The 12,513-nt window shown below is 39.7% G+C and overlaps 1 protein-coding gene across 9 annotated transcripts in view; it reads right to left on the reverse strand.

Annotated features, from left to right (window-relative positions):
• MAST4 (microtubule associated serine/threonine kinase family member 4) overlaps positions 1 to 12,513 on the reverse strand; it is an 865,092-nt gene that overhangs the window by 5,945 nt on the left and 846,634 nt on the right. For 7 of the 9 annotated variants that reach the window (XM_073623355.1, XM_073623371.1, XM_073623393.1 and 4 more), the window contains 5 exons: positions 8,728 to 8,928; positions 5,471 to 5,697; positions 5,248 to 5,370; positions 1,944 to 2,080; positions 55 to 236 (listed from right to left, as the gene is read on the reverse strand). In XM_073623355.1, the coding sequence (XP_073479456.1) occupies positions 55 to 236; positions 1,944 to 2,080; positions 5,248 to 5,370; positions 5,471 to 5,697; positions 8,728 to 8,928 (870 nt within the window). The remainder of the gene's footprint in view (positions 1 to 54; positions 237 to 1,943; positions 2,081 to 5,247; positions 5,371 to 5,470; positions 5,698 to 8,727; positions 8,929 to 12,513) is intronic. The other 2 variants (XM_073623363.1, XM_073623411.1) reach the window with 1 other exon arrangement.

Raw genomic sequence — 12,513 nt, forward strand, 5'->3', positions numbered from 1 at the left:
ATTCTCATCTGAGAGAGAGAAGCCCAGTTGCTTAAACGTGTATTAATGTCTCACCCGATGGGAAGTCAGGAGTGGAGCGGCAGCTGGGAGTTGGAGATCTGGGGGACAAGCTGTGGGTGGGTGATGCGGGTAAGCTCTCTCCAGAAGATAGGGAGCGGTTTAAGCAGGAGAAGCTTCGGCTTGTGTGAATCAGAGGAGATGGCTGCTTGGTCAGTTTTTTGAAAAAGGACCTCCTCCTGAAAAAGAAAATTATATGCTCACAACTAATCATATTCTACAAATTTATTTTGCAATTTCATGTACTATGTTTTATTTCAAATGACCTTGCTAGAATTTTATTCTTCAAATTATGTAGCAATAAAACCAAGTTTAGATATACCAAACACATTCATATGAAGAATTGTAGCATATTTTTAAGTACACAAAAACACATACTCAGGAAAATATAATGGACATTTCGTACAGTACAATAAAATACACCATTTAGCAATAATTACGCAGTGGAACTTTTACACACAAAAAGTGTGTGAGCCATTTAGACCATATAAGAACTTCCAAGCTAAAACCACAAAATAAGCTTTTTGGTCAAGCACTCTCATAAGACTAGTAAATAACCTAGGGTGTTTGTTCTCAGCCACATGCTGCTGTTTTCCATTGTGCTAAAGCCAGTGCTCAGGTGCTCCTCCTGGATCATAATGTGATGTGAACACACATTTTTACAACAAACTTTTATAGTCACCTGCCATTTGAAGTCCCCCCAAAAAAAACAGGACAACACACTTTACTGATGAATCAGTTACTTTTCCACCAGGTCAGCGATTTATTGATGCCCCCACTTACAGTAACCATATTTAGAGGTGTTATGAGTTCTGCAGCGTCCGTTTTTTTTTTTTTTTTTTTTTTAACAAGTAGGTTTCCTTCATTTAGGAGGTATACATGCAAAACATTCAACAATGAAACAATATTAGGCTCGGCTCACACTGTCGTGACTTGGGATCTGACTTGTGAGACCCCAAGTCTCATGACATGTTAAATCCCATGTTAGTCAATGAGAGCTGTCTTAATTAGCACTACTGAAGACACTCGGACTTTAGAAAAGGTTCCTGTACTAATTCAAGGTGATTTATGCCCATAGACTTTAGTGGAAGTCGCCTCCAAGTCGGATCCTCACCTATATTGATGTGATTTTGATAGCTTCAAAGTCCCATCAAAGTAGTACTCAAGTTGCCAGCAAATCACCAGGAAGTCACCTGGCAAAATTGAACCATAAGTCATGCAGCTTTCAAAACACGGTAGTGTGAACCGAGCCTTATATGACTTCTAAAATTTACAGTAACTACACATGCTATAGTTTATCTAAACATTTGACACATTTAATAATGCTATAAAGTGTGGTGTATAGGAAATTATGCTGGAGAATTGTACAGGCTTTAAGTGACACTAAAATCTTGTTTTTAACAAAAACCTTCTTTCGCCCTCGGCCTTCTTCAATTTTTTTTTAATTTTTTTGCTGCCGTTATCCGACTTGCTGTTGGAGGATGGCTAAGTTCATTCATAATGGCCCCACTGTAAGTAGCAAGTAGTAGTTCTCTTGTTCACTCCCGAGATGGACTAAAAATGATAGGATTTGTAGTATGCATAGAGTATATGTCCGCAACTGATCATGATCCAAGCCTGGATGTTAGGAGAGGCTCATCAGCCTTTCCTTGACCTTCAACTTATTCACAAAAGTAAACACGTGCTAGAAATGAATATGTATCTCAGTTTATACTGTAGTTTTGTTCTCAACTGGGATATACATATTTTAACATTAATACAATACTAGTCCTAATCAATCAATATTATCAAAGATTTTATGAAGTTCTAAACTTGAAAAAAAAACCTCCAAATGCAATTGCACAAAGTACTTCTTATGCATGAATTGTGAACAAGCTACAACTCACCGTTCCATATTCTCTTTCTTCTTGGATTTCTTGCTGCGTCTCACCATCCGGCTTCTGTAGCTGTTCCTCCTTGCAGGGCCTGTTTTAATCGACGTATTCTCAAAGGAGGTTGTGGTGATTGCCACCTTGCTGCCGCTCTGCCAACAAATCATCATATATAAGAGATTGCAAATTAGAAATACACACACACTATCTTCCACGTTTATGACTAGAAGTTAGAAGCCGATTGGCTACCATGCACAGTTGCACCAGATTTTGCACTCTCCAGTTTTAGTAAATCAACCCCATGGAGTCCAACTAGAAGATGGGGTAGGATCTTCACACACCGTGGCAATGGAAGTCATTCAGTGGAGTAAAATGCAAATCCAAAGTTTTAAATTCTGTTCACTACCCTTTACAAGTTATAGACCATAGCCTAGCCCATTGTTACTGAACTTCATAAGTTGTTGGTGAAACCATTTACCACATTTCCAACTGCAGTTGGCTACACATTATACGATTTTTATACAATTTTCTTTTACAACTTTCCTTTAGATGTACCAAAACCATATAATATGAGGTCAAATCTAAACACTTTCAATTTGTATGCAATCAGGCAGGCCCTTCCACTACATGGTTGAAGGTAAGTCTAAAGGAAATTGAACATAAAAATTGTATAATGTGTAGCCAGCTTTACTCTTTTTCTAAGTATTTTTACTCAAACAGGTGTGCTATTGTAAAGAATATAATGTCAATGAAATAGACAGCGGAGAGGCACAGTTTCTTTAGGAGCACCACAATCCAACATCAATGCAATTAACGCCTTTAATCAAATAAACTTCAATAACTTGTGCTGCCACCATCCTTTACTCGCTGCAACCAAACCTTTGTATTTCTCCAATGGGACTTTAATGGCAACCAATTATAACCATTTATAATTGTAAAAAGATTTTTTTTTTTTTATTTCACATCATAAAACGTATAATTTTAAAATTACATCATGACTGAAAAATTGTACATCATACTGACAAGACATTTTTACATACATAGCAAACCCATACTTTAACTAAGTTGGGGCTACACAACTGCATCCCTGGAATACAGTTCCTCACAATTATCCATGACCAGTTTAAAATTTGGGTTTTCTGGAATGTAAAAACTTCCCTTCAGTATGATGTACAGATTTTGAGACAGAATGTAGCTTTAAAATCTTTTTTATGATGTAAAAATAAAGAAAATATTTTTACTTTTTACATATAAATGATTATAATTGGTTGCCCTCATGAAATAGACGGTTAGCAGTCAGTGGCTCAGTTTCTTTCTTGTGCGGTCGTTCGACCATTGGCATTTATACAGCGATTAGTGCTATAAAAATGCACCGATTACTGTGTAAATGTCACTGGCAGGGAAGGGTTTAACATTAGAGGGCGATTAAGGGGTTAATTGCGTGTTCCCTCAGTATGGGGATAGGACTGAATAGGAGAGGAGACATATCGTTTTTCCTACTTAGTAGGAACAAACAATATGGCTCCTCTTCCCTGACAGCACAGGGATTTGTGTGTTTCCACACACAACTTTCCAGCTCCGATGGGTGTCTTCTGCAGAGGAAACGAGCGGCCACGTGATCTCCCTCTGACGTCAGAGGGAGATCACGGCCCCTCCCACAGAAGACATCTATCAGAGCTGGAAAGCGGCCACGAGTGATGAGACCGGCCTGAAGACAGCTGATATACAGTATTTACAGCGCTAGTTTTAAATAGAACATACACAGTGTGCTATGCCAGCCTCTAACTGAGGGGCTGGCATAGACTTTTGATGCCTTAAACACTTTAAGATAAAAAAAAAAAAAAAACTTCTGACTTTACAACCACTTTCATTTATTTACATGAACACAAAACAAAGTCAATTAAATATATATCTAACAGTAAGTGGCTCCATTTCTTTAGGGGATTTGGGCTTCCATGTTTTAATTATGTTCTAATAGGCAAATAAAAAACAGAAAAACAAAATGCATTGCTTAAAGTGCTACTAAACAGGACTCTGCATTCACTAGATCCGGTCTGCCACAGTACACAGAACATGGAAATGCAATCGTTTTAGTAAATATAAATTACTAAATAACCATTCTCATCTGCAGTATATAGTAGTCTTGTGACTTCTATCAGTGTCTGGTTAAAGCTTGTAGGAGGAGTTTTCATTCTGCTTTGACTGTCCTATGAGGTTGCAGGACTCCTGACCCTCTGTCTGGACAGTGCTGATTGGCTCTGTGCTGATCACATGCACCCTTCCAAAAAAAAAAAAAAAAAAACTGTCTAGCAATACACACCAAACTGAGCATGTGCATAGTGCCCCCAATGCTCTGTACTATCAGCAGATGGATTGGGGACTGTGGAAGAAGGGGAGGATAAGAGAAGACAGGATCAAACAGCCTTTCTACACAATGCGGATTAACCCCTTAGGTACCACAGTGAGTATAACAAGCATGCTTTACTGCATATACACACGGATTTTCCTGTTGTGGGTTTAGCAACACTTTCTAAGTAATAGTTTTTATTTAGTTTATCTAACTCCTCAAAGGTTACATAAGATTTATCCCTCACATTCCTCTCATTTCTGGTGCTGTACAGCAGATCCTGACACGTTTTTACATGTGTTTTGGGAGTGTCCGGGTATAAAAGTATTCTGGTCTGAAAATTTCTCAGTGTATCTGTGCGGTTACTACCATTTCTATACCATTATCTATTGATGTTTGCATTTTGGGTCTAGTTCATTTATTGGCTACCTCTAGGACTATGAGAACTTTGATAGGCCTCTTATTGCTTTATGCACACAAGTCTCTACTCCTTAAATGGAAATCTTCGCAGGCCCCTAGTTTAGACTAATAGAAGTCTGTTGTTAACAAAATTATCCCATTGTATAATTCACATACGAATCTAGGGGATGCCCTAAAAAATCCTGCAAGTTATGGGATATCTAGACAGAGTCCAGGGATACTGTTGTATCATTGACTCAATAATGTGCACTTCTTTGCTTCCGAGTACCTGTTTTCTCTTGGTTCTGTGGGAAAATTTTTTTTTTCCTCTGACATCTGCTTAGTACCTTCCAGCAGATTTGAGTGAGGTTTCCTTAGGCTTTGGTCACCAACTTTTAAATTGTATGTGTTTTCTTTTATTGTTGCTTTTGTACTTGTTTTCCAAGCCTTGGTATGCCCAATAAGCTTTGTTTTATAAACCTTCCCCCTTTCTAAATTCAATAAAAAAAATTGCAAAATATATATAACCATTACTAATACGCCTTATTGTCAGAAAATGTATTCAAGATTTACCTTAAGAAGGAGTTCTATGACCTCAGTGTGAACAAGCCCATGTACTGGCTCATCATTTATATGAGTGATAAGATCTCCAGCTTTAAGACCAGCCTGGTAGGCAGGGCTACCTTCTTCAACACTCTGCATGAAAAGCAAACGTGTTAATAAAATTGACAACAGGCAATGCACATTTCTCAGCAAAGACACAAAACACAAGCACACGAAGAGTAGGAAGAATTACCCAGACTATGTGGTGCACAGTGTAGATATCGCTGTCACCCACAAACACTCGGATTGCCTGAAGAGTGAAACCAAACTTTTTGCCAGAACTCTGTATAACGATTGGCTGCCTTGGACTGAATGAGGAGATAGAAGAATCCCGACTGGGAGAGGAGTCTCTTGAAGATGGATCTGACGACAGAGAGAGTGGAGAAACGGGACTACCCAATGGAGACACGCTGTACACATCTGGAAGAAAAACTATAAACCATTAACCCATGGCACACTGCATGTGCTAGGTAGTAATACGCAGCCAAGCAGTGGAGAAGAAGCTAGCTGAATCAAGCTTCATACCAAGACAATTAAATCATGCAGGTGATGTACTGTACGATGAGGTAAGATGTGAACTTGAAAATAATGCAAAGCACTCCAAACACTGCAGGAAGATTTCTGGAAGCACAGCAGGCTTATACAAAAAAAAAAATGGGCATGACAACCGCATGAAGGTGTGCCTAGTCCGCATACGACAAGATCAAAAATAAGAAAGATGACTGCCGCCATACCTTCACAATGAATATTAAAATGGATAAAAGTTATGGTACTTGTTATGAAATAAAATTATATCATCTAGTGACCCAATACTACCAGTTTTAGGGTGACTGAATGCACAAGCACAGATGTGAAGCTTGTGAAATGTCACTCAATTGTTGTACACAAATCACAGCCATTACATTAAATCTTGATATCTCTTTTTACTCCTTCCTGAAATAAAACAATGGCAACTCTGTGTCAAGCCATATAACAATCCAAAGCCAGCAGGGTACAACAAAAGAAACATTGCCGAAAAAAAGACTGACAAGACAAAGCAGAACCTGTCCTGAAGAAATTCAAAAATTGAATTTTTTGAACAAAATGTTGCAATCCTCTAATGAAACAACAAGCAATTTCTAAAGCTGCCTCCAGCTTGTGCGAAACAACAAGTCCCATCATGCCTCTGCCTGTGGGAATCATTCTTGTAACTGTCAGCCTTGCAATGCCTCAGGGGACTTGTAGTTTCACAACAGCTGGAGGGACGCCAGTTTGAGACCTCTGTGCTAGACTAACTGATAAACCTAAGCACTCAATATAAAACCGCACTGCTGGTTACAGTATGCAAAAAAGCTAGGCATCAGTAACTGTGAAAGCAGATTCAATTGGCCATCATGGAGAAGGTGCTTCTTCTTCCTCCAACCCACACTACTGCAAAAGCTGGGAAGACTGAGTCTTGCACTTCTCTTTTTTCATGTCAGCACCTCTGTGCTGCTCCACTCTAGCCAATGGCTGCCAGATGCAGCAACACTTTAGAGCAAATGTGAAATGTCGTTTCAGTCAAGCTTATCAGAGGGGCCCAGAACTCCCTAGACTACACAAGCCCAATCACCTTCACTTGGTATAACAAGAGCAGATATATGTCCCTCTGCGACATTCATGTGGGGGCAAGTGAAGTAGCTAGCACTTCTACCAAGAAAAGGTGATCATTACAAGTTTACACATTCCCAATTTGTAATATTTACTGTGAAAAATAATTAAATATTCCACACAGTGTATTTGCTGAGAAAATTAACTCATTTCTAAATTTAGGAATATGTTATATTATAGGCAACAAGTGAAGCAAATACAAAACATGCTACCAAAGCAAACTGTATTATAACTGTAATGGAGTCTACTACCTGCTTACTCGATTCCTTTTAAATGAGCTAAGCGCCAATTAGTATGTTTAGCTAAGGGACACACGTTCTGTGCGGTTTGATAATGAAGTGTTCTGGGGCTCTTGCAAGGTGACCCATTTATTTTCTTAGCAGGAGAAGAATTTGAAATGAAGGTATTGTTATTAAAGAGGTTTACTATGAAGAGTGTACGTGGTAGCACATGCTATAGAGCAGTGGTTCTCAACCTCGGTCCTCAATTACCCCCAACAGGCCATGTTTTGGGAATTTCTCTTAGATAAAATAGCTGTCCAAAATACCAAGCCATTGACTCTGTTTTAATGCACCTGTGCAAGATAAATGAAAACCTGAAAACATGGCCTGTTGGGGGTACTTGTGGACTGAGGATGAAAACCACGGTTATAGAGTATTAGGCTCTGAAATTTACATCGACACCCGAGAGCTATGCAAAGTCTGTTCTGCCTTTTCTTGGATATATTTTCAGCCATACAATCACCTGCAACAAGGATACCCTTATGGTTTTACAAGCAACCACAGTTTAGAACAGTTGTCTCCAAACTGCCGCCCTGGGGCTGAATGCAGCCCTTTAGGCATTATTCCTGCCAACGACACCAACAATGAGGCATAGTTCCTCCCGCTGACACCAAGGCAGCACTATTCCTTCAGTGACACCAACGATGGGGCATAAATCCTTCCACTGACAACAGAAATGGGGTACCATTCTTTCCAACACCACCAACTATTTCTCCCCCTAATATCAAAGATCAGGCATTGTTTACTCCCATTGTGCACAGTCCAGCCCCCCTAAAGTCTGAAGGACAGTAAACTGGTCCTTTTTTAGAAAGTGGAGAGATCCCTGGATTAGAAGGTGCTTTGACAATCCAGGTTAGGGTGGCTGGATAATAGATGGAGAGAGTGATGCCCCCACCACCACCTACATGAAGTGAATAGAAATATACCTTTACAATAAAAAAAAAAAAGTATAAACTCTACACTGTTCTGAGCTGGTACATATATGATTATTACTACTAGTTCTTTTACAAAACTAGTGCATTGCATCCCTTTTCACTATTTTATAACAAGCAAGCAGTATCAGTTCAACCAATTACTATGGGATTTGATATGAATTCTGTGCAGGAGCAATATCCATGTCACTTATTATACAAACAGGCAAATTTAAAACAGCAAATCTGAAAATTGTATGCAAAATAATTGTATCAAAAGTCCATTTGTTTCATCATCATTAAAGTCTTATCGGCATAGAGGAAGACTCAGGTCGGTTGAAATGTGTTGTGGTTTACTGTTTCATGTGTTATTTTGTTTCTTTTGCTGTTTGGAATTTAATGACAAAACAAATAGACTTTTAATGTGCTCATCAAATCTAGTCTGGACTTCTTTCCATTTTACCTATAAAACGTGTGGACAGTATCCAGCCAATTCTCCTAGAGAATGTGCGGTTACGGACATTCTAAAAGACAGGTGGGTAATGGAAAGCTTGCAGCAATAATGGCTGACAAATGGTAGAAAGACATGCAAAGTTAAACAATATCATGCTGAGGATGTATGGTTCTACCTCCAGGGATCATGAGGGATAGAGCACTTGCAGAAATTGATTTAGTGACTTTCCCCAATATTCTCTGCTTCTCTGTGTTTTCTAAATGCTGGCGAGCCATGTGAGAAGAGCTTTCATTGGAGGGCTTTGAGGAATTATCTGTACTGTCCACACTCTCGCTCCTTCCGTTTATGTGTTCTAAGTGCTCTGAGAAACTACTCACTGTTTAAGGATAAAATAGACAGACATATTAAACCAACCGCAGTGACAGGATGGAAATGTTCTATTATTTTTGCCTAGAGACATTAAAGATTTATAGAAACAAAAATGAACTTCTAGGGTCTGCATCACAAGCCACAAAGTCACACATTGGTACTCTCACCAGGTTAAGAGACATTAAGGGTACAAGTTTCAGTTCAGGGGGGAACTAAGTCTCATGACAAAACATAAAGGTTGAATACCATTCATGCAGATCTTATACCTATCTAGCAGACTGAAAATAATATATTTATACATGGTCTTCAACATCCCTATGGCAAACAGAGTCATCAATGCAACCTATACTAAAATGGCATCTGCAAATGACTGAGCAGAAGTTTTACTCTTGTGTAAGAAACATCCTTTTATTGTATCGTCCTGCCTGTTTTATTCATTATGGCTACAAATGGCAGTTGACCAAAGCTTTCAAGCAGAAAAGTCACAGCCCTTTGACTTTGGTCTTCATGCTCAGATACAGGAAAACAAAAACAAACAAGCTCTGAGGCTCACATGACAGCTCAAAAGCCATAGCTAGTTTTATGACAGTAGATTAGCATTTTTGATGGAAGTGCTACTATTGGCAGGGTCTACAGGTAAGGCCCCTTTCACATAGATGTTTCAATCGGGTCTGCCTGTCGTTTTTCAGGCAGACCCGATCGGACCATCCATAGTTCTCTATGGAACAGCGGATGTCAATGGATATGTGTCAGGTGACACCCGCCGGTATCCGATCCGTTCCCCATCTGTCCGGTGAATTCAGATCGAATGACAATCGGATAGAAACTTAGAGGCGGTCCCGTTTCCATCCGACCGCTCCATACAGGAGAGTGGGCTGTATCCGTGTCCACTTTGCATAGCGGAGCAGACACAGACCTGTCATCCACCTCTTCAGTGGGGATCAGTAGAGAGATCCCCCGCTGAGCAGGCGGATCCGCTGGATGGAGTCTCCCCCATGTGAAAGGGGTCTTAGAAGCTTTGCAACAGATTTACAGAAATGATTTGCTAAACAAAACTGGGTGTAGTGAGGTATGTGGCCAATATAAGAAAAAGAGATATAGGGTTTACATACCATTTGTGATAGAAACATGTACTCTAGCAGCTCCTAAACTTGAGTTTAGGAGTTTGTACACACATGCTTTTAGCAGAGTTTAGGAGCTGCCACATTTAGGTGAGATTTAACCTCCCTCTCCTGGACGCGGAGGAATCAAGTTTAGGATAGGAACGTCTTGACACAAATCGCTGCAAAATCGCTGCAAAATCTCACTAAAAACATGGTATGTGTTTTTGCCGTGGTCAGGGTGAGCTAGTGTACATGTAGCCGAATTCAGGTTAGAAAGTCGGATTGCCTGATCTGCACAGTTGTTCCAGGTCCGTGACTCAGAAAGCATCAAAACCATTAGAACAATATGGGAACTATCGTTTTTAGGAGGGTGGGGTCCATGGTGGAAGCCTCCATATTCTGTCACCGAAATTTTTCTTTCTTTTATAAAGGTCCAGTCCACCCAAAAGTGGTATTTTAGCTATATAGCCCTTGGCTTCCTGTATGTCTTAAACACTGCAACAGTGAGTACCATGTTCCACCTGAGGTTTTTCACTGTTACAGCTATTTCTAATGCACTTTTCACAATATAAAATAAAGAACAAATCCAACAGGGGGAGTGTAATGACCTCTAATAATGACCACAGCAGGTATGCAGACCCAGGAGCTCAATGCAGAGATCTCACCAACAGAGTCCATAAAAGGTACCAAAAAATGAAAATTTACTTCTGGATGGACTGACCCTTTAGGAATCAATACATTAAAACATTTCTGAGTTTGAAAACTATAAGGACATGAAAACACAAACTTTTTGCACTACTATTTCAGAAATCACTTGTACACTCAAATGTCAGTCTTGACTGGTCAAATTTCGATCCATGTTTAGCCATTCTTGTTTGATAAATTAGGCCCAATTATGTTGATAAGCGGCTGCAGCAGCTGATGGGTGTATTCTGACAGCGCAGAGTCCTGCTGTCAGAAAATGTTCTGGTGGGGGGGGATTCCTTCATCTACCCTATTTGAGTGGATAGAGGAATCTGTTCACAGTTTTTCATTCAGCCCGCTGGCTGAACAAAAAAAAAACAAAACAAAATATATATTATATAACTTTCACTTACAGAGCTTTAACTTTCACTTACAGAGTTCAGAACAGTTTCTGAACTTGAATTTTAGAATCTATCAGTACTGACATAATGGTGGTATCATCAGTATGGGTAGATTTACTTGTGTGTGTTTTAAAACAATGGAAGAAATGTTGCCTATGACGGGGCAGAACCAGGATTCAAAAGCCCTTTACTTTTTTCAATTTACATAAAACATATTGCTAGGTGTAGTAAACAAAAAATTCCTACATTGGAATAATACAGGTAACTTTCAGCCTCATATACTTGGTCTGCTTTCTTTTACAACTTGCAGGAAGTGTCAGAGCGGGATACAAATTGCACTGACATACAGTCACAGTTTACTTCATCCAAAAAGTTAAATGATTTATTTTAAAGTGACATTGTTTTGATATATATATAAAAAAAAAATAGGTTTAAATCATATTTAATCCTCCAACTGTAGACACTTGGAAATTTCACAGGTGAAAAACTACTACCCAATGAGTATTTGTACTTATGTGTTATTTTAGTATTGCTAAAAATGTAACTCCTGATGTAAAAAATGAAGAAATTATCAAACCGTGGAATGAGCTAAGTGCTGGTGGCAGTAGGTTGCTTTCCAATCTGCTCTTTGTTTTTTATGACTGAAAATGGCTGTAACGGACCAAATAAATGTATACTGCATCTGTGTGGCCAGCATCAGGTACAATTATATGAATTAGGGTTATCCTGGTACCGATACCGAGCATTTGCACGAGTACTTGTACTCGCACAAATGCTCGCGATGCCTGTTCCGATACCTGGGAATGAGGCAGAGTTGCTCACAACCAGAAGTCAGCAGGCGGAACGGAGAGTGAGTCCTCAACAGGCTGGCAGCAGTGGAACTAGGTAAGCTGGCCAGGGCAGGGGTGCAGGGCGCAGCCGCATGTCCCATCAGAATCAGTGACTGGATCAGTCACATTCGGTAATGGAAGTAACTTTCTGTGTCTCCGTCAGAGGTTGAACATCCCGACGCCCATCTTGGTACACCTTGCACTTGGCCGCAGTAAGCCAGCAGTGGACATCTTGTTACACCCAGCCCATATAGTCCGGGCTGGGTATAACAAGTTGTCCACTGCTGCTTACTACGGCCAAGTGCAATGTGTACCAAGATGGGCGTTGCAGCATATACTATATGATAAATGACATGAATGATGAGAGGAAAGGAAGGATTTTGCAGTGTCCATAAGTGCCACCTAATCCTATCAGTGCTGCATAATCAGTGCCACCTATCAGTGTTGCATATCAGTGCAACCTAATCCTATCCGTGCACATCAGTGCTGCTTAATCAGTGGCAGAAGATATTAGTTTGTATTGTGCTTTGAAAACTGTCACATGACATTAAAAAAAAGCATCGGTAATTGGTAT

Source organism: Aquarana catesbeiana, linkage group LG01, assembly GCF_042186555.1.
Source record: "Aquarana catesbeiana isolate 2022-GZ linkage group LG01, ASM4218655v1, whole genome shotgun sequence".
NCBI lineage: Eukaryota > Metazoa > Chordata > Amphibia > Anura > Ranidae > Aquarana > Aquarana catesbeiana.